General features: G+C 44.9%; 1 protein-coding gene across 1 annotated transcript in view; it reads right to left on the bottom strand.

The window, feature by feature from the left end:
* Window positions 1-27,191, bottom strand: part of BBS1 (Bardet-Biedl syndrome 1) — an 843,521-nt gene extending 816,330 nt beyond the window's left edge. The window contains exon 1 of the mRNA XM_085625445.1: window positions 27,060-27,191. Coding sequence (XP_085481571.1) covers window positions 27,060-27,088 — 29 coding nt within the window. The 5' untranslated portion in view covers window positions 27,089-27,191. The remainder of the gene's footprint in view (window positions 1-27,059) is intronic.
* Window positions 27,192-27,403: the final 212 nt, after the last annotated feature.

The raw sequence follows: 27,403 nt of genomic DNA, 5'->3' as shown, positions 1-27,403 counted from the left end.
CTAGTTTGCTGTCCGGTTCTGGAAGACTGGTACCAGGAGCACTGAGGGCCTCCCAGAGGAGATTTACAGTGCCTACCTCCCACACCATCTACGATCTGGGGGTATGATTCCAACATGTTTGATACCAAACATAACAGGGTTAGTTACAGCCAGTTTAGAGATGGTCATCCCGGGAGAATGGACTCCGAAAGTTGTAGGGAGTCCTGCTCATGGAAGGGCACACTTAGAGCCCAGCATCCTGCCTTCAGGATTGAAAGGCCTATTTTAGGGGTGACTTATAGGTTTCAAGTGCAGTCACCTCAGATATAGGGAATCCTATATCTGTCGTAAGTGGTGCTAGTACCAGCTTGCACAGGCTGCAATGGCAGGCCTGTAGTCACAGGTTGAGTGGTCTCCCATGGGTGGCATAATACATGTTTCAGCCCATGGGGGACCCCCGGTGTACCTACGCCCTGGGTACCTCAGTACCATATACTAGATTCTTATAAGGGTACACCAGTAGCCAATTGGACCACCTCAAAACTTTGGGATTTTCACTCTTAATCTATTAAGCCATAAGAGGGGCTTATGGTCTGTCTGAACAATGAAGTGAGTACCAAACAGGTATAGCCACAACTTCATCAAGGCCCAGACCACAGCAAAGGCTTCCCTCTCAATAGCTGACCAACGTTTCTCCCTGGGGGTCAACCTTCTGCTTATAAGAGCTACTGGTTGGTCCTGCCCCTCTGCATTAAGTTGTGGCAAAACAGCGTATACCCCTATCTCAGAAGCATCCATCCGGACGATGAAGGTTTTGGAGTAAACAGGACTTTGCAGAATGGGAGTAAGGCACATGGCCTGCTTCAGGTCATCAAATGCTTTCTGACAGCTAACTGTCCACTGAACTTTCTTACACATTCTTTTGGAGGTAAGATTATTAAGGGGAGTCACAATGGGCAAACATCCCTTAATACACATCCTGTAGTACCCAGTCAGGCCCAAGAAAACTCTGACCTGAGTATGGGGAGTTGGAGCAACCCAGTCCTTGATGTTCTGGATTTTGCTCTCCAATGGTTGAACTTGGCCTACACCTACCAGGTGACCCAAGTATACAACCATACCTTGCCCTATCTACCACTTTGTTACCTTGATAGTGAGGCCTGCCCTTTTCAGGGCCTCCAGAACATTTCGGCGGTGGACCAGGTGATCCTCCCAGGTGGAACTAAAAACAGCAATATCATCTAGATATGCTGCACTATAGGCGTCCAGACCTGTTAGGACTTTGTTCACCAAGCTCTGAATGTGGCCAGTGCATTTTTCAGCCCAAAAAGGCATTACAATAAATTGATAATGCCTCATTAGAGGTTGAAAATGCTGTTTAAGGCTTGGCATCCTAAGAGAGTCTGATTTGCCAGCAGTCAGGTCAAATGTACTCAGACACTTGTCTGAAGCCAGAGTATCAATGAGCTCATCTGCCCTTGGAATTGGATGGGCATTAGTCCTAGTGACTGTACTGAGGTCCCTGTAATCCACACAACATCTCATCTCTCTCTATACCATCTTTGGTGTGAGATTTTGGTACCAGGACTACTGGACTATCCCAAGGGCTATCCGAAGGCTCAATGGCCCCCAACTCCAGCAACTTTTGAACCAAGTCCGGTTGTTATTCACAGGCAGACTGTCACCTGTGTCCACCACATGGGTAGACTAGGTGGTTTGACTAGGCGTCAGAGAAAAAATATGGGAAAACTGATTGAGGATTTTCCTGCAATCAGCTTGCTGCTGGTCAGTGAGGCTGCTGCCAAGGCTACTCCATCAGCTGACCCATCAACAGGGTCTTGAGAGAGGAGATCGGGGAGAGGGTAACTCTCTTCCGTCCTGCCCCCCCCCCCAGTGGCAATGAGCAAGCTCATGTCAGCCCTGTCAACAAAAGATTTTAGGCGGTTCACATAAAGTACCCTGTAGGGACTTCTAGGAGTACCTAGGTCACCAAATAGGTGACCTCACTTTTTTCCCTCAAGAATAGTGTGAGGGCCACTCCACTTGTCCTGTAGAGCTACTGGGGCCACAGGCTCCAACACCCACACTTTCTGTCCTGGCTGGTAAACAGTCAGTATGGCCTTTTGGTCATGCCAAGGTTTCTGAAGCTCCTTGCTGACCTTAAGGTTTTTGCTGGCCTTTTTCATGTACTCAGCCATACGATAATAATGACGAAACAAAATTGCTTTATTCTATTTCATTTGAAATCATAAAAGCACGATGTAAGCGACCAACGAAATACTTAAAATCATTAGAAATTATTCCTGAATTAAATATGAGGTTACAATAATCTAGTTAAAATACGGTATAAAATGGCGATGAAACAATTAATAAGACATCTTATGTATTTGAGTTAGTCCAACCGTATACTGTCCAACCATGTGTCACCGGTAAAGGTCGACGGATGATTCCAGCACTTAAATAAGGTATAAATTGCTACTGCTCATGTAGACTGCCAGTATTTGACCAATATAAGCAAGGTTCCTATGAGATGGTGGCGTATGTCTCCGATTGTGGTCTCTGATTTCCCTTTGGCTTTAAATGCCCTCTTTTTTCAGTTTAGATTGACTTGTTGAGTTAAAAACACCACTTTACATGTCTTAGTGCTGGTCCTAGCTTTGAATTACAGTAAGCAGGGGAGGCAAAGAATACCAATAGGCATACTTGATTAATCGGTCTCTCTTTTCTAGTTCCTTTGCTGCTGAGCTCAGAAACGTTATCGCCTTACATACTCAGCCATACGTAAACGCAGGCCAAGGATATAGTCTGCAATATCCTGTTCAGGAGGTTTAAAAGGCTGCTCCCTGCCCTCCTTAAACAGACATAATGGACCCCTAACTGGATGGTCCAGAAGGCAGGATAGTTAGACATCACATTTTTGCCTAAGCTTTCCTGGGAGCCCCATGATCAGACTCTTGAGGGTCTACCTTTCAACAAGCACATCACACTGTGGATGGTAGGGTTTGGTAAACTTGTAGTTTACTCCACACTTTTTCCACATTGCAGTGATATAACTATACATGAAGTTTGTACCTCTGTCAGTTAAAACCTCCTTATGAAAACCCACTCTGGAAAAGACTCCTAGAAGGGCCCTAGCCACCAAAGGAGCGGTAGTGTCCTAAGGGGAATAGCCTCTGGATACCTAGTGGCATGGTCCACCACCACTAGGATGTAACTGTGTCCAGATGCTGTTGGAGGGTCTAAGGGACCAACAATGTCTATCCCTACCCTCTCAAAAGGAAGCCCTAGCACTGGAAGTGGAATTAAGGGGGCCTTTGTAGTGTTACCCGACTTACCATTGGCTTGGTAAGTGACAAAGGAGCGACAAAACTCATTGGTGTTTTCAGACATATGGGGCCAGTAAAAATGAGGGACAAGCCTGTCCCAAGTCTTGCTTGGCGCCAGATGTCCTGCAAGGGGGATGTCATGTGCCAGGGACAGAAGAAAACCCCTCAACCTATGAGGTATTACCAACCTCCTGGCACCAGGCATGGGGTCTCTACACTCAAAGAACAAGAGACCATCTTCCCAAAAGATCATATGGGCCCCACTGACATTCCCTGCTTCCTCAGCAGCCGCTTGCTGTCTGTGCTGTTCAAGAGAGGGGCAGGATTTCTGCTCCAAACTCAAGTCTGCACTGGAAAGGCCGTCTGCCTCTAAGAACTCTGACTGGTCAGGCCCAAGGTCCTTTGGGACAGTTGCTTCACGGTGACTGAGATAATCTCCCTCAGGAGACTGCTCCTCAATGGGAGTTTGGGAGGAGGATACATCTTTACCCTTCCTGCTCCTTCTCTTAGGAGCCAGCTGGTCCATTTTTTCAGGATCCAGTGCTCCCTCAGTGCTTTGCTGTTTGGCCTGAGCCCTGATGACAGCGAATGCACTGGCAGAGATTCCCAACATCTCTGTCTGCATGTGTCCTGAAATCCATTTTAGACAAGGCTGAAGTTTCTAGATCATTGCCCAACAGACAATCTACAGGTAGATCTGGAGAGACTACAACTTAATTACGGCCATTTACCCCTCCCCAACTGAGATTCACAACTGCCAAGGAGTGATCAGTCCTGACATTGCTAGCGTTGGTCACTTAGTACAACTGACCAAGTATGAGCTGTTCAGGAGACACAGGGGCCATTGTCCCCATTGTGACAATGGCCCCTGTGTCCCTGTAAGCCATAGCTTCTTTTTCATTCATCAAAGGCTGTTACCTGTACTTGCCCAAGTTAGTGGGATTTACTAGTAAAGTGGTAAGATCCATGCCACTGTCGCAGACAAGGACACCCTGAGTGAGAGTTCTGAATAGACCAAAACCCACTTCAGAACCCATGGTTAACCCAACCAATCCCTTGGGAGCTGTACTACCACTTGTACTGGTGCTAGGGGGAGCAGTTGCCTTAGGAGCAGTGGTAATAGCTTCCTTGGTGTTAGCCTTAGGACAATTAGCATCCCTTGGCCTATGGCCCTTTTTCCTTGCACAGGTAACACCAAAGTTTTTTGGGGGAGTTTTGGAACTCACCCCCAGAGGCAGGTTTTTGCAGACCTCGAGAAGACTCCTTTGTATCTTTTCTCTTCTCCCCAAATTGTACTGATATTGTATCAATTAAATTTTTAGCAAAGGAAAGCAGCAAACATGAACCAACCCTGGTAACTTGGACCTCATCCACCTCTGTGGATCTTATCATACAAGAATATGACCTTTTTTTTGCTTGGGGAATAAAAGTTACGAGATCGCCCCAACCTTCCTACCAAAGCCCGTTTATTACACCGAGAAAAACAACTAAACATCGCGCAGGTTCGGAGAACAACCAGGCATACTCAATATTAAAAAATCCAATAGGACAAAACATGGGGAAAACATCAAAATTCTTTACTGTGATTGAAAGAGAACCAATGGAGGAGTTGCAACTAGGTTGGTTAACAACAGCACTCCACGGAGCAAAGGAGGATTGACGACTTACAAATGATGTTCCCAAGAAGGAAGTAACAAATCTAAGTGATACAATACGACTATGCTCCTGGAACATAAAAGGAATTCAATCTAAATTACAAAATGAACAACTGACCCAAAGGTCAGACGTTTTTCAAATTATCTGCCTACAAGAGACCTGGGCAAATGAACCTTTTATATTAGAAGGCTTTAAGGGATACTATACGTCCGCCACTAAAACAAGTAAATTCGGCAGATCTTGCGGGGGCCTGGCAACTTTTATTTCAACAGAAATAAAAATGGAAAGTGAAGAGGAAATACAAAATATCACCGACTGTTTGATTGTAAAACTACGATATCAAGATGAACGGGAAAATAAAATATACACCCTGATGGCAGTTCAAGAAAAGCAATGGTTAGCAGTTTGTCAACTATAATACTTCAGCAACTGGAAAAGGACACACAACTGGAGGTCATCATTACGGGTGACTTTAATATGAACATGTTATCGTCTTACGAGAGAGATGAAGAAATACAAGAACAGAACTATTTATGGGCAATTCCAAGTCCCTGCCTTACATCGGATACTAGGGAAGAGAGGAAAGGGAAAATTGGGAAGAATTTTCTAAAAGATTTAGAATACTTTGGTTTAAGGGTGTTAAATGGATGTTTTCCGTAAGATATACCACCTGCCTGGACTTATCAAGCCTTGGGTAACAAATCGCGAATAGATTACACAATAGCGTCATTAAACTTATTTCAAAAGATTTCAACCTACCAGATTGGTGAAGCGAACGGAAGTGGCCATAATCAACAAATAATCGAGTTACAATTAAACTGTGTAAGGCACGGAGAATATGTGACGCTTCTGGGAGATATAAACACGGTAAATTATAAGAAACTTTATTGGACTGAAAGCACCAAAGAATCGATCACAGCAACATCAAAAGTAATGGTTGAAATCTGTTTTGATGATGAAGGTCTGAACGCTATTGAAAAAATGGTCCCTCTTCACAAATAAATTAGTCTTAAGTCAGAAACAAAAAGTTAATAATAAAGATCAAAAGGGCATAAAATCAACGGCGCTGGTTAAATTGTCTTCGCAAAGTCACCTATTAAAACAAGCATTTGCAATGCAATAGGTCTCGCATTAGTTAAAGTTTGAGCTTTTGGGGTTGCAAATAATAATGCAACACCAATAGCTCTAATTTTCAGTAATGCGAGACCTAAGTAAGCCACTATGGCACAAAATGCACCCAAAAACAAAATATATGTGATTACGAAATAGGCCATAGAGACAACACATACAAAAAAATACACAATAATAGAGTGTGACGCTTACGTGCACTGCATGCACAAATGCTGTTTATCACATTAAAGCCAGCGCTACTGACTTTGCCAGTGCTGGGAAGAAAGCAGTAAAAATGATTGTTTTTCTGGGTAGAATGTCTGTAGTAGGTACAGAATTTGATGTGTCAAACCGCATGCTGATTTCAAATCTAAAATAGCCCTTATGCAATAGAATCACTTCCTAGAAGGTGGAATGGTATATCAAATAGTCAACAACATGAGGTGAGAGGGCACACTCCTTAGGATGGAGCCAATACACATTTTATACAATTGCCAACAATATTTGCTGCAGACAACTGTGCAGTCAAAACAGTCCTAATAAATGTAGACATGTAGTACTACAGTTCATAGGTAAAATCACATTTTCTTACTATACAATAGCATTTTGTCTGTACCAAACCCTTACTTACTAACATAACTAAACACTTTCCTTTATTTCTGACAACTAAACAGCATGTTCAGTGTTTCCCTGTTTTCAAGAAATATGTCTTATTTTATTCCAAACTGCATCAAAATAAATATGAAATATTTTTTTTTTAAAACATAACTAGTATCATGTCAACTATAGTCAAATGAAGCTTCCTCGGGTTCCTGTGAAATTTACAATCCAATTTGCCCTCCGCCATGTGGTTTATTTTATCAGCAGAACCTTTCTTTCCATTACATAATGGTACCATAATGCAGTTACAATTATGTATCCTCCATTCATCTAATGGCTTTCATGTGATTCTATATTAGTGTGACGCCTGCAGCTAGTACAGGCTTATAAGCCAAGAACACTTATCTTGGTGGAAGTCAAAGCGGCGTATCTGAAACTCCAGTACCCAGAATTCAAATCAATGTTGAATAGACAAAAAAGGCCTGGATGAGGGGGAGCGGGGTGGATAGGGAGGGGGTATATCCTCGTTCCTAGGGACAGCCAAATAACACGTACGTGCCAGGATACTTGAGCTATGGATGGATACCCACAAGTAAGAACCGTTTCAGCTGTGGGAAAAATCAATCACATAGTGCGACTGGTTCCAATGCAGTGAGCTCACACACCTAAGGATTGAAACGTATTTATGGTATTTTTACGTTTGTCTCTGGAATAGCAACATAGAACTATAAGTCCCAGAATGCAAAACAACAATGGTTAAAAAAGCAAGGAATGAAAATGGTGTGTGATCCAGGTGCAAAACGGCCAATTAGAGTTAATGCCGTGTTGACCCACATAAGCACGCGCAACCCACGGGCCTACTTAGAGCGTTACGTCCTCGCGCTCACCTCGAGCATTTGAGAACGGTTTACAAAGCGTGATTGTTTTTGTCGTGTTCTCTAGCAATGGATGTGGCGGGCTTTGATGAACAGAAGCTCCGGGAAGCTCAGGGGGAGTACCTGGACTTTCTCAATGATGATGTACGGCGCGTGTTCTTGAAGAGAAAAATTAATTTCAAGTCAAATGACAATGTCTTTTATTTATGTTTTGGTTTTTAAAACATAAATAAAAGGCATTGTCATTTACAATGGCATTAGCTTAAACTTGCGTATATGCAAGACCTATTGCATTGCAAATGCTTGTTTTTTTGGGGGGCATTCCCTCCCCAACCCCCCGCTCCTCCCCACAAGCTAGTCTTGCAGTGGTCAGGCTCGCTCGCTAAGTGTAGTATGAGGATTCGTCTCACAACATTACCAGGGTGGTTTTGGTTTCCTAGACTGCCTGGTGAAACTTTGGTGGGTGCCCAGCTCACGAGCCTCGTGAAGCCACTGGCGACCCCACCGTCCAAGCGTGCCTCGGAGTGGGAACTGCAGCAGTGCCCTAGATATGCCAGGCTCCGCTGTCAGCAGTCGGACGGTCGGGCGGCAGTCACTGCTGCCAGGTTCACACACTGAAATTCTATAGCAAGTAAATGGCCACTTTCACGATCTCGCGCTGAGTTATCTTGCGCGTTTCAGGTTTTTTTAAATCCACTCTCACCCACCTCCATAGTCTTCGACCCGAGTCTTGGCTGTGTTCAGATTAAGCAGTGCACTGCGGATCAGACAGCTCGACTAGCAGCGAGAGGACCGTGTGCAGTGGGAGAGTGGCGCCTGTCTCCTGTCCCCCGTTAACAATCGCATTACCCGCGGCTTCCTCGGTCCAGCGCTATGCACTGCCCGTGTGTCCTTTTAGGGACGCCGTACACTCTCCCTCTCGTCTACCGGGATAATGCACTTGTTGCACTGTCCTAATTACCAGTACCACCTTCAGATTTACAAAAATCACTTGCAGGTTGTCTAGGGCGGACGATGCGCGGGAAATTCAAGAGCAGCCCTCTGGGAAACACGAACAAATGGGTGGATTCTGAAAGAAAACTTCTTTGAGGTAACGGGACTCGGAAGAAAGATGGAAGCCCTGGGGCTGGGGCCGTCATGGGAAGGATGAACTGAACGCCGGGCTAGCTTCGGGGGGGGGATTTGATCCCGGGACACGGTAGACAGACAAGGGGGAGTCCTTCTCTGCCAGGGACAGCTTCGGAAGGTTCCGGCAGACTTCCGGAAGTGGAAGGTATTAGAATGGCTATAATGTCCTTAAATTAAAACCACTTATACTGTCTAACATGTATTTGTCTGCGCTTTTTACGTAAACTAATTAATTGCAAAGCATAACAATTATTACAGAAGAACCATCATTCTCACCAACGCGATTTATCAGCTAACAGTTTAAACTAGACATTGTAAAAAAAAAAACAACACGCCCGCGAGTGGTGCGCGCGCACGCGCCACAGTGAAACATGTGGTTTCAATTATCACACCTGTGTCTGGGCACGATCATTGCAACCACATGGCCTTTGGTGCGCGTAATAGACACCAATAGGCCATGGGCGGAGCAATGCGTACGCATTTGGCCTATTGCGTGCTCTCTTGGTAAAAAACACGCACACAAAGGCCAATAGCGGGGCACAAAAGGAAAAGCACACGCACGAGCGTGTGCGATTCCTGGCTCCATTTTGAAACCCCGTACAAGAGGTCTCTCGATGCGAGAGCAGCGCTACGCACTGCAACGCAGGCGCGAGACCTAAAAAGAGCGTAATAAAATCTTGAAATTGGTTAAGAAGCACCCAGGGAATCAAATCTATGGAGATAAATTAAAGAAAATAAATGCAGAAGTAAGAAACGAACTTGGACTGAGAAAATGCAAAAAAAAACAAGAACTTTGGGCTAAGGCATTATATACCAGTAAAAAGAATAATGCAAGGGAGTTTTGGTCTTTAATTACCAATTTAACTAGATCTAGTAGAGCAACTACATCCTCTGTTATCCCTGATTTAGATTGGGTCAACTTCCTTCATTCACACCTAAACTCCAATATAAATACAAGCATGGACTGGAGTCCCGGCATAATTAATTTGAGAAAGGCAGAGGATAAAAAGAATACCGGCATTTCTATTATGGAAAGTCAAGTATCAAAACTTGTAAAGAAACAGAGATCTGACGGTGCTCCTGGTCCAAATGGGATTCCAGCGGGTTTTTAGGTCTCGCCTGAGCCAGCGCATGCGCTGCTCTGGCGAGACATTTAGTAGCTGCTTCAAAAGTGCTACCTTGCTGGTCACCACCTTGCTATTACGCACACAAGCGCGCGCGACGTGCACAGCACTTTTTCCCGTCGCGCGTGCGCACCATTCGCGTCACTATTCGCGTTTTTTTTATTTCATTTTTGCGAGCACAGAGCGCGTTATCGCGATCACTTTCGCTTTCACCGTGATTGCGATGACTTTCGCGGCCGTTTCTTCTGTCTGTATTCTCGACTGGCTAAGAGCCATGGCACCCGAAGAGTGGAAACAAAGAGACACTCCTACCTAGTTATTTCAAAAGGTGCCGAGAGGTAAACTGAGATTTCACTTTCACTTATAAGCCTGTGACCAGAGATAACAGAAGAACTTGCATGAGCCAACTGATCTACTTGTGCAATATTATACACTGAGGCTTGCTGCATACACATTGAAGGTCGAGTTGCAGATACATTAATTTTACTGGCTCTGCTTCTACTCATAACACTATCATGACTTTGCCCCACCCCCTTGACGACTCCTCTTGTGTTGTGACTCCACATCTTCTTTATCTCATCCTGTAGGAGTAAATGTTTTCATTTTCCATTACTGACCACGGTGCTTAATTTGTAAAAACAAAAAAATACATAAAAATTGCCATTGTCAGGAGGCCACTGAATCCTGCACCACCCCTACCAGTGCTACCAATGTCAGTACCAATGCAACTTCTAACCATCACACTCCTTCCTGCAAGTGTGAGAATTGAGACTATTCCAGGCCCCCAAAGCTATAAGAAAGACTTGGGCAGCAGCCATTCGTCATTTTCAATACATATGGGATCAATAAACAATTGTTATGCTCATCCCTAAATCAGACGAACAGTGCCACCATGTGGTAGACTGTCGTACGTGTCAGTGTTGATAATTAAGTGCGGCGCCTAGCACCGGAAACCACCCGCTCAAACTAAGCACTGTCTGACCATCATTATTACCATTTATCTTTAGTCATGATCAAATATTTTTTGTTTAAACTGTTCAGGATCTTGGAGATTTACAGTTGGGTTTATTTAGAGTTTGATGATTTTCTCTGCAGCCCTTGCAAGACAAAGATCATCATATTTAGAGATCTTTGTCAAGCAGGTGGAGATCTCTATGCCATCAGCAGAGGTGCCATTGTAGCAGCTCCATAGAAGGCGCTGAAAGCTTCCTGAACCATGGCCATGTCTAATGTGGCAGCTCAAAAAAGTTTGTGGCGCTTCAAAATCAAGTATCCAAAGCTGGGGGTTCTTTTTTTTTTATAAAATACAAATGTCCCTGACATGCTGGGAGTTTTCTCCCAATGTGTGGTGGTCATGTTTTTTGCTTTCGTGTTCGGGAAAGCCAAGCTTTCTTTGGTGAAAGCCAAACAGGAAAAATAGCAGCATATGCTACTTCAGGGCAGGCAGACAGGGTGGAGGAGTACCCTGTCTGCCAAAGTCTGAATAAGCCACTCAGAATGTAACTCTCTTGTCTTGCTCTTTGAATGTTCATTGAACCCATAGGTGTCTCTGGGGTGCACATAGCTCAAAACATACTACCAGAAAGAATGATCCTCCATCGGTCCCTCCCTCTCAACCAGAAGCTCCTAATATATTATGTAAACATCTGTGGTCCTGCTGCCTTTTGCTTCTGCCTCAATGAACAGAGACAACTCTTGGAAGTTAGTCAAATACTGTCAGACGTGTGTGGGATATTTACTGGTATCTTCAGTTGAGGAGGAGTAGCACTTATGTTGTCACATTAGTTATGGGAGGTTAGGAGTGCTTCAGCTCACCTGATGCGTTGTATAGATAAAAAATACTTGAAATTCCTTGGTAGTTCATTCATTAGACACTCCCGTCTGGACAAGAGTAGCACCTTAACGGTTGGTCTCCTCATATACCCTACACATGACCACTAACACAACAACTCCAAAAGATCAAAACACTGCTGATCATGCTATACTCGGTTTATAAGCTTGCTTATATTCAAATGTCTAGTATGTTCTGCCTGCACTTACCTTCAGGCCAAGATCTAACACTAACAGTTGTCCTACCGTCTACAATCTGATCAGGCAAACCTAAGTGCAGAAGCAGGGGGTACACACTTCTCCATCTGCCGTTCGTTGCCAAAACATTCATTAGAAATATGGCTGCTTCTGGAAGACACCAGTCCGGATGTACTGTTTGTTACCGAAACCTGGCTTACAGACTGGTCAAACCCAGCAGTGGTCCAAGCACTCCCCCAAGGGTACACAATCAAGAGGCAAGACCGAGGCTTGATTAGAGGTGGAGGGCTCGCAATCATTCATAAGGAATCGTTCACCTGTCGAATCGCAGATGGCTTGATCCGTGACTGTGAAAGCTGTTCCTTTTCTATCAAGTTTACCCCTACATGCACATTTTCAGGCATGCTAATCTATTGGCCTCCAGGAGCGATAGGATCTTTTATTGGGGACTTGGTGGATAATATATCTATATTGGTCAGCTCCTTGCCGAACTTTAGTGTCCTGGGAGATCTTAACCTGCACTTTGAAACACGTTCCTCCACTAACGTGGAGGAAGTATCTGACACCTTAGGGGTGTTACTTCTCACCCAGAAGGTGATGGGTCCGACTCACATCAAGGGACATTTGCTGGATCCCATCTTTTCTAATACTTCTATCCGGATGGAGGATTCCTACCCGCTCCCTTGGACTGACCACCACTTGATTTCATTTTCTTGGTCCTCCTCCATAATCAGGACGGTAGAAAACCATACTAAAATTATGAGCCGGAACTGGTCAAATATTTCTATGGAGGAATGGGCCGCTATTCTTAAAGAAACCTGCCCTCGACTAGATACCGACCCTGAATTGGCAAACTTGCAATTTAACCATTGGATTAAAAATGCATTGGATTTGCTTGCCCCTATAAAACTTAGGGATATTAAAAAGGGTCCCAAAAAAGTGGCATGGTATACTAGGGAGCTTAGACGGCAAAAACGTAATTGCAAGCAACTTGAGAGACAGTGGAGGAAAGATTTTTCTCATGAGAAAAAGCAAGTTTATCGCGATGCGCTAAAACTGTATAAAGCAGAGATCCTCAAAACACAATCCAAGTACTATGAAGCTAAAATTTTATCAGCACCTAATATCCCACGAGAAATTTTTTAAATTTTTAAATCCTTGATCACCCCTCCATGCACCACAGCTAGCCCCACTGATCCACAAGGACGATGCAATGATATAGCAGAGTTTGTTCATGATAAAGTGCAGGCTATCTACTCAGCCTTCCCATCAGTGGACAATTCCTCCTTTGATCCTCAGATGGAAGAAAAAAAAGAGACCCTTTGGGTCGGAGCTTGGAATTTTTTCCCTCTCTGGACTCAGACAAAGTGGTCTCCCTACTTAACAAACTTAAATCAGGTTCCCCTAAAGATCAGGCACCCCCCACGGTGCTGTGTAAGGTCGCCTCAGAAGTAGCCCCTGTCATCGCAACACTTATTAATTCCTCACTGGTAGCCGGGAGGGTTCCCGCAGTATGGAAGCAGGCGATGGTTAAAGCCCTGCTGAAAAAGCCAGGATCAGACCCGGAAGTAATGGCAAATTATCGGCCAATTTCCCTGCTCCCAGGAATAGCCAAAATAGTGGAGAAATATGTCAATACTATTCTCTCCTCCTATTTAGAGGAGCACGATTGCCTGCACTTGACACAGACCGGTTTTAGATCTCTACAGGGCACTGAAACTGCCCTGATCGCGGTAGTGGAGGAGGCAAGAAAAATCATGGACTCAGGAGGATCAGCTGCAATAATCCTCCTTGATCTCCCCCTCCTCACCTTCCTCCCACGATCTCTCCACATTTAGCTTTATCACCCATTATGCCTCCCATCACTCCCCCTCCCCCATCAGTCCCTCTTGTTCCGCTATGTAGTACCTCAGCTACGCTCTTAAACACTAGGTCTGTGGTCAATCATCAGTACGAGCTATTCGATTACATTGACACCCATGAACCAGATCTCTTATTTCTAACAGAGACCTGGTTCAAGGCTAACTCCCTACCCAATGTGTTAGCCGCATTGCCCTCTTCATATTCCGCCATTCGAGCGGACCGCTCAGAGGGCAAACGAGGTGGTGGAGTGGCCCTAATAGCTCGGACTGATTTCAGCTTTCAGATTCTCCCTTCCCCTTCTATTCCTGATGTAGACTACCTTGTAGCCCGCTCGACTCTCCATCAGGTACCCCTTACTTTTGTCCTAATTTACCGTCCTCCTCAACTAACCCCTTCTTTTCTCCCAAGGATTCAGGCTCTCCTGGCTACCCTGGTGATTAACTACTCATTGGTACTAGTCTTAGGGGACCTAAACTTCTGGCCCAATGACCCTGCTGAGAGTCCCCAATCTAAAGAGTTTACTGATCTTATGATCAGTTTGAATTTTTCATCGCTCATTCAAAGTTCCACTCACATACATGGTCATATGTTGGATCAAATCTGGGCACTGAACATTCCATCTACATCCCCTACAATATCCCCGTGCTCTTGGTCAGATCATTCCATTATTACCTTTTCCCTCGCATTGACTCCGATGGCCAAACCCCAGTTCCCCAAAAACACCTGGGTTAGGAAATGGGGCAAAATCGACATGCCCTCTCTCTGTTCGACCTTGGCCAAAACTAGTCCCGATCTTGCAGGCCTTGCAGCTACTTCCCAACTGGCCGCTATCAACAACTGGCTGACCCTGGCGGGTGATGATTTCGCCCCCCTGAGGCGGCTTACAGTTAAGCGGGCCCATGCAGCCAATCGGTGGTTTACTCCAGACCTAAAAGGAAAGAAATTAGCTGCAAGGAGAGCCGAGCGAGCTTGGAGAAGAACTTATAGTCCCGTGTTAAAGACACTCTATCTGTCTGTTTTACAAACCTATAAAAAGGGCATTCTTGAGGCCAAAACCGAGTTCTATACGAGCAGGATAATGGGAGCAGAGTCCCACTCGAAGGAAATTTTCTCTACGGTCCATGAACTGGCATCATCCAGCAGAGCCACGGCTACTATACCCCCCTCCCAGTCCCTCTGTAACTCGCTCAACGAGTTCTTTATTGACAAAGTTGCCAAAATCAAACTTAATATCCCCCCGCCTTCCCCTACATTTGTCAATCCCTCCCCGCCCCCCACGGCCCCTAAATTAAACTTCATTCCGCTGTTGACCAATGACACAGTTCCCCCGCTGCTTCATTGGGTTAAATCGGGCTCCCCCCTGGATTTTGCCCCAGCCCATATCCTCAGGGAAATTTATTTAGCCTGCCCTACCCCACCCTTGACTCTCCTTAACGATTCACTAAGGAAGGGAATTGTCCCCAGTTTACACAAATCAGCGGTTGTCATACCCATCATAAAAAAACCTGGCGCCGATTCATCCTCCCCCTCCAACTACCGCCCCATCTCCCTTCTGCCTTACCTGGCAAAAGTTCTTGAAACTCACGTCACGACTACCTTAAGCACCCATGTAGAGGCTAACCATTGCCTCTCCCCTTGTCAAGCTGGCTTTCGCCCCCTGCACTCCACGGAGAAGGTGGTGATCTCGGTAATGGACGAGCTGCGTGAAGGTATTGACATCAACCTTCCGCAAGCCCTGATCCTCCTGGACCTGTCCGCCGCCTTTGACACGGTGGACCACTCCATCCTCCTTAACCGTGTCAGGGCGGCGGGCATAGAAGGCTTGGCCTTCTCATGGATTGAGTCCTTCCTAGCTGGGAGGGCTCAAGCGGTCCATTTGGCCGACTTCACCGCGGCCTCCCGTAAGGTGGAGTGCGGGGTTCCTCAGGGCTCATCACTTTCCCCTCTCTTATTTAACCTATACATTTACCCCCTCATTTTTTCGTTACAACAGCTGGAGGTCACGGTGTTTAATTACGCCGATGACCTCCAGCTAATATTCAATCTTTCCCATTCTTCCTCATCTGCTCTTAATGTCCAGACAGTTATGACATTCATTCAGGATTGGATGAACTGCAACCACCTCAAACTCAACCCGGACAAGACCGAGTTGGTCTTGACCGGAGGTGGTTGCAGTCCGTGGTCTCCCTCCTGCTGGCCTTTGTCACTCGGTGCCCCCCCACTTCCGGTACCTAAAGTCAAAACTCTTGGGATTCTCCTGAACTCACAACTCTCTGTTTACTCACAAGTTGGTTCAGTGGTTTCCTCTTGTTTTTTTTCCCTTAGGATAATTAGGAAAGTTTCCCGTTTTTTTTCTTTCTCTGCTTTAAAGATTATTGTGTTGGCCATGGTACTATCGCGCATTGACTATGGCAACATAATCTATAATGGGGCTCCTGCTTATGCGATTCACCGCTTACAGCTGATACAGAATCAGGCTGCCCGCTTGATTCATGGCCTACCTAGATACCATCGGGCCACTCCACTGCTCAAAGCACTGCACTGGCTTCCGGTGAAAGAGCGCGCCCTTTTCAAACTTGGCTGCCTCACCTTCCAGGCTAGGTCGGGCACCGCTCCTGAGTTCATATGCTCAGTTATTAAGCCCTACCTCCCGGGCAGAGAACTTCGCTCCACCCATTTTTTTTTTTTTTTTTAATATATTTTTATTGCAGGAATCAGAAAAATCGTTACATAATCGACCAGCATTATATAACAAGCAAGATCAATGAGACCCACCCCTCCGTCCCCCCGCCGTAGGTTTCTTACACAGCCTTTCAGCCCACAACCCTGGGGTCGGGCGGCGAAATTCAAGGGGGGCTCAGAGGTATGCCGAAGCTGGTCCTGATGATCCACTGTCCGTCATCTGCTTTTCCAAACAAGCCTATAAACCCAGAAAGAAAAACCCTCCACCCTCAAAACCACTACAAACCAAAGAGAACCCACCCAACCCCGCCATCAGCGCACGACAACAACCTCAGCAGGATCTGCTAACGGACCCGTGGGGAAAGCGACAGAGCTGAAAAGTGCCATCGTCTATCGGGACTTGGGGCGAGCCGCTTCCTCACTTTCAGAATCGCTGGGGGCGCAATAATCCCTAAGGGCCTGCACTAGCGTCTCCCACTCCAGTGCTGCTTCCTGTGCCTTCTCATTACCCTGCCTACAAGCTAGCTGGTATCTTAGCGTTCGCTCCACCCATATGGCTCTCTTGGCCACTCCCCGCTTTAAGAAACAGAAGTCTGGTGGAGCGAGGATCGCTGTTCTCGCTCCAGTATTCTGGAATTCCCTTCCTGCTGCTCTCCGCACATCGCTTTCTTATGTACAGTTTCGGAAGGATCTCAAAACCTTCCTATTTGTGCGAGCTTACACTGCCTAGCCTTTCGCTGCTGATGACCACTGCATCACATAAAGCGCCATGAAACCGCTTGGTAAAAGCGCGCTTAATAAATGCTTTTAAATTCAAATTCAAATTCAAATCTCAGTGCGGCTTTCGATACTGTTAACCATCGAATCCTTATCTCCAGATGTCATGAGATGGGGGTGAGTGGAACAGCACTGAGATGGATAGCCTCCTTCTTGGAAGGCCGTACATTCCAGGTCTTTGAGGACAATGTGATTTCCAAGAATGTGCCTTTGAAGAGTGGAGTGCCTCAGGGCTCTTCACTAAGCCCCACGCTCTTCAATATTTATATGAGTCCATTAGCCAAAATAGTGGATATGTTTGGAATTCAAATTGTCACATATGCCGACGACACCCAGTTGATAGTCTCCCCCAAAGATCCAGAACAGCCTGGAAGTAATCTTTCCAGATGTCTGGAGGAAATATCAGTCTGGATGAAGCAGTCGTGTCTTCAGTTAAATGGAGCAAAAACTGACCTTATGCTATTGGGTAGACCTCTGCCTTCAAGCCTGCTTTTCGCGTGGCCTAGTTGTATGGGAAACACGCCTACTCCTAAAAATCACATCAAAAGCCTAGGAGTTTGGCTTGATGCCAAACTTGACATGAAGATACAGGCTAAAAAGGTAGCTGGGTGTTGTTTCGGGATACTGAAAACAGCACGAAAAATGTTGCCTCTTCTTCCGTTCAAGGCAAAAAAACTGCTTCTCCAAGCATTAATTCTGTCACGTCTGGACTACGCTAATGCCCTCTATTTGGGAGTCCCTCAATCCACAATAAGCATACTTCAGAAGGTTCAGAATTGTGCGGCAAGAATTCTCCTGCAAGTTCCACGGAGAGAATCAGCGAGAGGAGCAATTAGACAGCTGCATTGGCTTCCTATTGCAGAAAGGATTAAATTCAAGGCCCTCTGTGTTACTCACAAGATCATGGCCGCTAAGGGCCCACCAATCCTTTGGAGGACAGTTCCATTTCATTAAGGACTCCTGCCAACATTAGGATTGCCATGAAGCTCTATGTTTGCTCCCAGACTTCTGTTAACTAGAGTAAAACTAACGAGCACTGGCAAAGCCAATAGGGCCCATCTAGCAAAGCCATTAGCCCACCTTTCAGCTTTGCCAGTACTCATTGCAGATACTGAATAACATCAGGGAAAAGAAAAGCAATCCTTTGTTTCCGATATTGAAGCGCATCGGCAAAGAAATAACAAAATGGACGAGCAACATGAGGCCTTTCAAGGATGGCAAGCACCCATCTTGGAGCGGAAAATGAAAAAACACAAATTGTTTCTGCGCAAGCTTAATATAAAGATAGGTGAAGCCTAGCAGCAAATTGGATCTATCGGATTCTTCCAAACAAAGTTTAGCAAAAAAAGGGGCAGGTAAGCAAAGGAGGAACGGTAGGTAGCAACTGAATGTCGAACAACAAATTAAAGCAGGATGGAGCAGGGGAGTAACAGAGGATCAATAAAGGGACTCGGGTTGCACATTACACACACTGCGCTGGCAGCAATACAATTACAGACTTTTCCGGATTGCATCCATTGTACTGATGAAATTAGGCTGCAACACCCGTACTGCTATTCTGACCAGCCCAAAATAATACTGGTCCACGGGCGAAAATGTAATTTGTGGACTGCTCAGGTAACGCAAATGTGCACCACTGCAATTTATATAATCAGGAATCATTCTGCAATTTATATCATCAGGAATCATCATGCAAAATTGCACTGGTAATCAAGAGACTAGTGTACTGAGCTGTTTCTAGAAAAAAGCCTATATCCCAACTGCCCGCACCCAGCCTTCTGCCCACAAAGAATACACTTAAGAGCTTTCACTATTGTTGGCAGGTCTGATGCGCTCTCTGTAGCATCTGGCCAGAAAGGAGCGGCTGGGGAGGGAGGAATGAAAGAAGATAGGATGTGAAAAGAATTTAATTTCTGAACCGGGCTGCTGGAAGATTGCTGTTCATCTTGGGATCAGTTTATTTCTACATGGATTTTTTGATTTCTTTGAAAACAAGCATTGGCATAGCCAATAGGTCTCGCCTTTGGGGCCTAATAAGTGTTTAACCATGCAACAGTTAATGTTGTTGCACCAAGGATATTGTGCTGCATAACTAAGACCTATTGGCTATGCCAATGCTTGTTTATAAAGAGAATCCTTTACTATGGACCAAATACTTAACATTAGTATTTAGTCAAGTGGTGGAAACATCAAATATCCCTTCCTCTTGGAGGGGTTCCATATTCTCACCTATTTATAAGAGCGGTGAGTGGTCAAATGCTGCTAATTATAGGTTAATAACACTGCAAGATATCGAAGCTAAGGTATTTGCATCTATTCTTCTAAAAGAACTAACAGAATGGGCAGTGGAAAAGCATTTAATTCCTCCAAACCAATCGGGCTTTATACAAGGACAAGGCACAACAACGAATATATTAATACTTGGAATGTTAACAGAAAAATACAAAATGAAAAAACAGCCGCTATTTCTATGTTTCGTTGATTTTGAATCAGCATTTGAGTGTGTAGATAGACACATTTTATGGAGGAAGATGGAAAATTATGGTATTAACGCTGGCCGTGTAAAAGCAATTCAATTATTATATACCGAGACATGGACAAGGGTTTCTATTAGGTGATGGCTCACGGTTATCAAGAAGAATAGATACATCTCAAGGTCTAAAGCAAGGATGTGTATTAGCGCCGTACTTATTTAATCCATTTTTAGCAGACCTTACGGAAGAACTGGATAACGAGTTGGCTCACTCACCAAAATTGGCTAACAAACAAATTTTGAATTTATTGTATGCTGATGATGTTATTTTACTCAGCCAAACAAAGATAGGGCTGCAGCGACTTTTAAATAAAATATCAATGTACTAAGAATAAGATGGTAATAAATGAAACAAAAAAAAATAATGGTCGTCTGCAATAGGGCATCGAGCCATAGCAAACAAAAATGGTATTTACAAAGTCGGCACCTTGAACTAGTCAAACACTACAAATATTTGGGTTTATGGTTTGATGAGAAGGGCTCCTTTTCTCAACACAAAACAGAGCTAAAAAAAAGAAGTAACTGCTTGATTATGGCCTTTCGTTCACTACATAGCTCCTTGGGCGGTCCAACTTATCTGCCACTATTAAGGTTATAAAAGCAAAATGAATGCCCAGTCTCACTTATGGAAGTGAAGTTCTTTGCAGTATGGATTCTGTACTTTTGAACAATGCTATAACAAAAAATTTTTAAATGCTGTTTCGACTGCCGGTTAATGCATCAGCGGCCCAGATCCGACTGGAATTTGGCTTTTGTAATCGGCAAGTTGCGAGGATGGGCCAGTATGTAAAAGTATGGAAACAAATCAAAACTAATATTCTTAACCCAATGAGCTGTCTACTCTGGCAAGAAATGCAACAGAACAAAACTTCTCGCTATTTTACATACCTTCAAACAGCACTAAAGAACTGTCTGCACACCATTATCTTTTAAAAAACGAATTAATAGATTAACAAAACATCTATCACTTCTAAAGGATAAAGAGTTATTTATTAAACGATTACATGCCTGGATGATGGTGAATGAATACACTACCCTCAAAGTGCAACCATATCTAGAAATACCGTGGACAACACAAATAAAAAGCGTATTTATGTCTGCAAGATTTGGTAGTCTGCCGGGACTAATGCATGCTAAGCCTTGGCTGGGACCAACCAAGCCAACCCCCTGTAGACTATGTAACCGATTTGAAGAAAATATTATACATTTGGTTTGCATTTGTACATCATTAAAGGTTGAAAGAAAGAAGTATTTAAAAACCTGTTTTAATGAAAGAGGGATACAATCATGTAGACAAGCTCTGTTAGCTTGTTTTAACCCAATGGATATAATGATTGCAAACTTTACTAAATGTATGACCCTTGTAAGAAAGAAGTTGGAAGTTAATGATTCAAGCATATTAGGATTGGAAGTTGCTGACAGTTAGAGTAACATTTGCATGTGAGATATTGCACAAAAGTAAAGAACTTATAACTGTAAATAATTGTTATTTTAATATTAGTAATAATGAATCGTAATAATGATTAATTGATTTTTGCGTATTAATGTATTTTATGAACTCTCTTGTGTAGATACGTTTTAGTGATTGAGTATTGGTGATTCTTGAATTGTAAGATTTTAATTAATAATGCAATCAAATTATTATTATTCTCCCCACCTTTCTCTTGGGCCTTAGAAGAAGAGAGAATGTGTGGGGGGGGGGGGGGGGGGGAGAGAATGTGGCCTAACGGCAAGGGCGGTCTACCTCGGAGCTGGGGAACCGGGTTCGAGCCACGGCAGGGACTCTCAACATTATGTGATTCTGGGCAAATCACTTAATCTCCCCATGCCGAACAAAAATGAATACGTCCGTATGGAACGTAACTGGCACTCTGATACCTTCGGGTCTAGTTAACGCTATATAAAACTCCACCAAAAAAAAAAAAAAGTATCTTGCGTCTTCTGGTCACCTCCACCACCATGGTTTTTCTGCTTAACCCAGATGCGGACCCATTTGTCTGCCTTCTTTCTCAATTCTTGGGGAGAGGTCAGATCAGAGACCACCAAGTACTGGTGAAGTTGTTGAGTCTGACAATTATTAAGGCTCCGCTCCCTCATCAACAAATTGTACAACCCCTCATAGTCCTGTACCTTGCTTCCATGAAGCCAGCCTTCCAGAGCCTTAATAGCATTGTCTATGAAATCAACCCAGTCTTGTGTGCGCCTGGTGGGTATACCTAAATTTAACTCTGTACTGTTCAGTAGTTAAGACAAACCCATTTAGGAGGGCACTCTTTAAGACTGAATAATTGTCAGCATCCTATTCTCTAACAGTGAGGAGCTTGTCTGTACCTTTGTTAGCAAATGGGAGACACAGGGTAGCTGCCCACTGCCCTTGAGGGACCTTCTGAACTTTACAGGCCTTCTCTAAAGCAGTGATCCATTTAAATATAAATGTAAATGTGCTGTACTTGTATAGCGCACTGCTACCCTAGGGTGTCCTGGCGCTGTACTCATACCGCTGTGGAACCCTTCCTGGCTTTTCGCTGTGAAATGTCCACTCCTGGGCACCCCCAAGGTGAAGCCAGGCATCCCAGCGCTGTTGGGGCCGTTGTGGAGATTAAGCAAGCTATTGCCCAGAGTTGCAAAGTGGGACCCATGATTAGAATAGGCACCGAGGCGAGAAATAACGGGTCCGAGGAAATTGAGCCCAATACTCGCCAAGGTGGGAATTGAACCCTGGTCCCGGGCCAGACCTCTGCATCAGGGTATGCCGCTCTAACCATTGAGCCACACTTCTCCACCACTTCTCCATTTATGGATATCATCCCCCTCCTGGTAAGGAGGGCCTATTCTGCCCAGGTTCCAAGTATCAAAGGAGGATTCCCTGACTCTAGGGAAAATAGTGCTGCCACCATGGGACTCTAGTGCCAAATGTTTCCTAGCCCTAGACTTTCAGAGTTTCTTTATCAAGGGCCAACTGGTCTTGCTTGAGCTAGAGAGTCTAACTCTCTCAAGTTTGATCAGGTGGTATTCCCTCTCTAAAGAGTCTCCCTCTTTGTAGAGATGGTGGTCCCTATGGAACTAACAGAATCATTGGAATGGACAGAGGAGGATCTAGACCTCCCATGCATTCTCTGCGCCCTCCCGGGAGGAACAAAGGTGGACATACCTCTAGGGACACCCTCTATACCATCTTCACTAGTCCCTGGGGAATCAGAGTTCACCAGGGTGGAGTCATCAGACTCCTCCTGGTCACACTCAGAATTAAGGTCACTAGGAGCAACCACTCATGATCCATCTTCTGCAGCATCTCTACCCACTTAGTCCTGGTCTTCTGACCTATCAGGGTTCAGGAGGTCATCTAGGATAAGCAACTCCAAGAGGTGCTTAGCGGTGGGGTTACTATCTGTCTTTGATTTTCTAGAGGCACACAGGTTCCTTAGTTGCTGGAACTTAAGACCACTGTATCTAGAGGGTTGGGACCCACTGGGTTCCATAACTAAAGACATGTTGTAACTAAAGATATGGTGTATTGTGGTGTTGCACCTACCTACGATAGTGAAAACGAAACTACCTAAGATTGGAGAAAGGGTTGTGCTAGACCCTTAATAACCAATCAAAACGTTCATTAGCACTTATTTGTGTACAAAAATGTTTTATATGTGCCTGATGCTACTGATAGTTTTTCATTTAATCCACACCTAAATTAGCTGTTAAACAGTGCATTCTTAAATCCCAAACGTTACACACCAATGTAGGAGGCTGGCTTAGTATATGGTGCACCCTTATTTAAGTGTAGCACCCTGCACTAATCCAGACAATCCTTATGGTGATTTCAGTGGACAACCTTAGAAAGCTCTCAAAGTGGTAGCAGTGGAGAGCAGCCTTCAGGCTCAGTCCAGAAGGAGTGTTAAGCAGCTTGTTTTACCAGTACTAATCACGTAGTGCAGTTTAAACAAAAAAATAACCACACAGTGTAGTTCTAAAAATAGTAATATTTATTATACACACTCACTAACAAATTGGTATATCTCCTACCTGGAGATATAAACACAATACACACAATATTTCAACAGGAGAAGAGGTAAATAGCACAGTGGTCTCCAGGGGGAGACCAAACCATATACTAATAAAGTGGAATGCGAACTGCGACCGAAGTCGAGACTTGACCCAGAAGACTTAGAAGAGCTGCTGACCCATGGAACCACCCAAGGTAAGTACCCAGGGACTGTGCAGATTGGAAACACAGCTGCGTACTCAATGCAAGTCAATGGGGAAGTCACGGTTGCAGTTTTCAAGAAGAAGGACCCATCCCAGTGAACCCTGAAGATACCCCATGGAAGATGGAAGGTTGGAGAGTCACCCCACACCGTGGATACCCCAGGAACTAGGATACCTACACCAGGAAGTCCGGTGCATAGGTGCGAAGTGGCGTCGGAAACAGCTGTAGGCCACAATGGAGGACTTCAGGGAAGATGCCGCTGGCAAAGAAGGTGAAAGAGTCCGGTGGAATCCAAGGATGGATTCTTGAAGAGGAGTATCTGCAAGCAGAAGGGACAGAGTCTATGCCACTCGGGAGTGACCAGGAGGCACAGAAGACCAATGACCACCTATGACGGAAGATGCAGGAGAGTTGACGGTGACCTTATCACTGCAGCTGTGAGGACCAGGAGATGCTAAGAAGATCAGGAGCTGTTCAGGAACTGTCCCATGCCAGAAGTCGAGAACCAGGGGGTTGGTGTCCGGCAGGAGCCACAACAAGCCTTGCCAGCAGCAACAGACGTGGAAAAGGAAGAAGGTGCAGTGTCGTGACCAGCAAGGTCCAAGGGACTCACCAAGAACAGGAGAGTCAGACAGGCCCCAAGCAAGCAGGAGAGCCCCCAGGAGCCAAAGAAGACCCTCAAGAGGACCCAAAGGCAGAAGGCACAGGAGTTGCAGGGAGGACCTCGAGCAGCTCACCAAAGATGCACGCCCACAGTGAGGTTGCGGTGAGGACCAAGATCTTAGCAGGAACAGATGCTGGAGGCTGGAGCTACTTGGAGCCATAAGAACTATAGAGAAGAGAGTCAACAAGCCTTGGCAACTGCAAATCAACGCGGTACATAGGGGTGCTGTTCCAGCGGTTCCAACAAGGGTTACTGGCCTCAAACTCGGTGAGAAGACAGTGCAGGCCTCAAGGGAGTTGTAGAACCACCACCTGTGTTGCTGAGCATTTAGAAGTCCGGAGCACGTCAGAAGAAGCACACCAGCCAGCTTAGTTGCGGTGCCTGCAGATGCAGGAGAAATTCACTCCAAGGGATACACCTTCAAGTGTCTTTGATGCCCACAGGCCTGGAGAAGAACCTGGATGAAGCACAGGCACAGACAATGCAGAAGACTCGCAGGACGATGAGACCAGGAGAAACAGGAGACTTACCAGATGCAGCCACGGTTCCCAAAAGCGAAGTCCAAAGTGCCCAGACGGTAGAAGTAGTAGTGGTTTTGGATCTGAATCTTGTCCCATGACGAATATGAAGAGCCACCCCTAGGTAAGTTCTTAAGTACCCAAATGAAAGGTTGGGACAATTCAGGGGTCCCTCCCAGAGGAGGGGTGGACAGCAGGGAGGATACTCCATTGTCCTTCGTACAGTCTTGCGCCAGTGCGGGAGCCAACGGCTCCCTGAACCGGTTTCAACTGGAGTATGCAAGGAGGGCACCAAATGTGCCCTTCAAAGCAGTCCGGTGGCACTGGCAAGCGCCCCCAGCCCAATACACTAAGTTCTGTCTGGGAAAACGTTCTGAAACATAGGTTTTTTCATACTCGATCTTAATAAGACCCAGTTAAGCTTTGAGAAGAGGAACGGATGCACTTAATAGACGAAATAATTATTCGTTATTATTACACATATGTGTCTGCGCTAAATATAGCTTGTTTGAAGGGATTGCACAAAGGCACTTTAATTACTGGGCTGGGCAAGACAGCAAAGATTGTCAGCATGGAAGTTTTTATCATTACATAGAGACGTAATGAAATGAAATGTTATAATTATGTTGTGAACAAAATATTACTTTTATGTGATTTCAATGGTCCTGTACGGCATGTTATTGCTGGATTACCTCAATATTTGAAATGTATCTGTTCAAAAAGTTTGACGTCTCTGTTTTAAGAAACTCGCTGCTTTTATTTTCCATGATTGTTATGATTTTTATTAATTTGACAATAAACATTTATTATAATAATAATGGATGAAAAGGGCTGACAGAAAGCCCCTGAAAGTATGTATATTTTTTTTTAATAAAAACAAAAATTTGGGGTAACGCCCGATCTAAAACATTCCTGGTGGTGACAAAGAAAACAATGCATGAGGGGTGTCCATTGGACTGTCATATTCAGATTTAAATACACCTCTTAATCGAAAATATGGTCTCAAAGCAGAGACTCCTCTAGCCATATAACAGCTCGTTTTTTGCAGTTTTATACAACGCAAGTTCGACCCCCACCTGCCCCAAAAAAGTTATGTAATGGGGGGCCCTCGGGTAAAGGGAAACGCTGGTCAAAAAAGTTTACGTTATGCCATTCTGTGGCGAGATGTGATGCAAGTAAACATAAATATATAACTCGGTTATTATGGCAATTTCACATTTTATAGTAATATGGCCACAGGCGAGAGAGAGACAAAGGTGAGGATGTGTAACTGATACTCAAAGGCGCAGTTGCGGGTCTGAAAGCGTATGAATGTGGCCCGGGAAGCCTGTTGAACACTGTGGATGCACCTGTAAGCCTCGGACACATGTGGGAGAGCAAAGGGGCAGCTGCACTTATGACAGGCTCTAAATATTAAGTTATGCTCTGTCTGATCATGGTACCAGGAGTCAGGCTGTCCCCGTGCTTCAATTGTTATCTTCCCCTCACTGCATGTCAGAGGTAGCAAAGATGAGCACAGAGGCACGCACTGCACCGATGACAGGCAGCCCATGTCACTCGATGCATGCTCTTCTGGTCTCTGGCTCTTCGGTGTTAAATTCAAAACGCGTTTAAATCTCTACACGCGCGCACATGCATATATCCACCAGGTAAAAAAGGCGGTCACAGACTTTGCAAAATGATTACGTGGGCTGGCATGATGCTCCGCTGTTCCTACGTATTATTCATTGTAAATCTTGCATAAACACTTCAGGTGTTTTAACGTCCATTCTAGAGCACCACTACAAGGCGCACAACATGCGAGCCATTACTGAAATAAATCGCGTTGCATGTACATAACTGCTTTATTCATTCAACTTTGAAAGTGCCACAACTCAAGTATTGAAATGTAACACACAGGACTGCACACAAGACGTATCGCACATAAGCAACCTGAAAACACGGCAATTAACTCCAGTTTTAAATCCGTAACAGGCACAATTTTATGCTCACCTCTCTCTGCCACCTTCGGTTGTAGCCATAGCTGACGCTCTTAGTTCCAGATAAAGCGGCTTTCTCCTCGCTTCAGCCCCGTCGCCCCTGGCAGCGGGTGTATCTCAGAAAGAAACTTCCTGTATATTTGTGTTACTGCGCATGCGCGGGAAGCATGCGCACAAAACAGTATGATTCCTTACAGCCTGTGGCCTCGGCGTTCCGTTAGAGGATTTTATTTTTTTACATTTTCTCTCGGGCGTCTCTAACAATCATGCATCGGTGTGTTACAGTTCAGCTTGTTCTGACTTCATCAGCACGCCATTTCCTCCTACTTGTGTTAACCAGCGGAGGAACTATCAGAA

This window comes from Triturus cristatus, chromosome 9 (genome assembly GCF_964204655.1).
Source record: "Triturus cristatus chromosome 9, aTriCri1.1, whole genome shotgun sequence".
NCBI lineage: Eukaryota > Metazoa > Chordata > Amphibia > Caudata > Salamandridae > Triturus > Triturus cristatus.
Note: the sequence above shows the minus strand (reverse complement) of the source record. Positions and strands in the feature narration are given on the sequence as shown.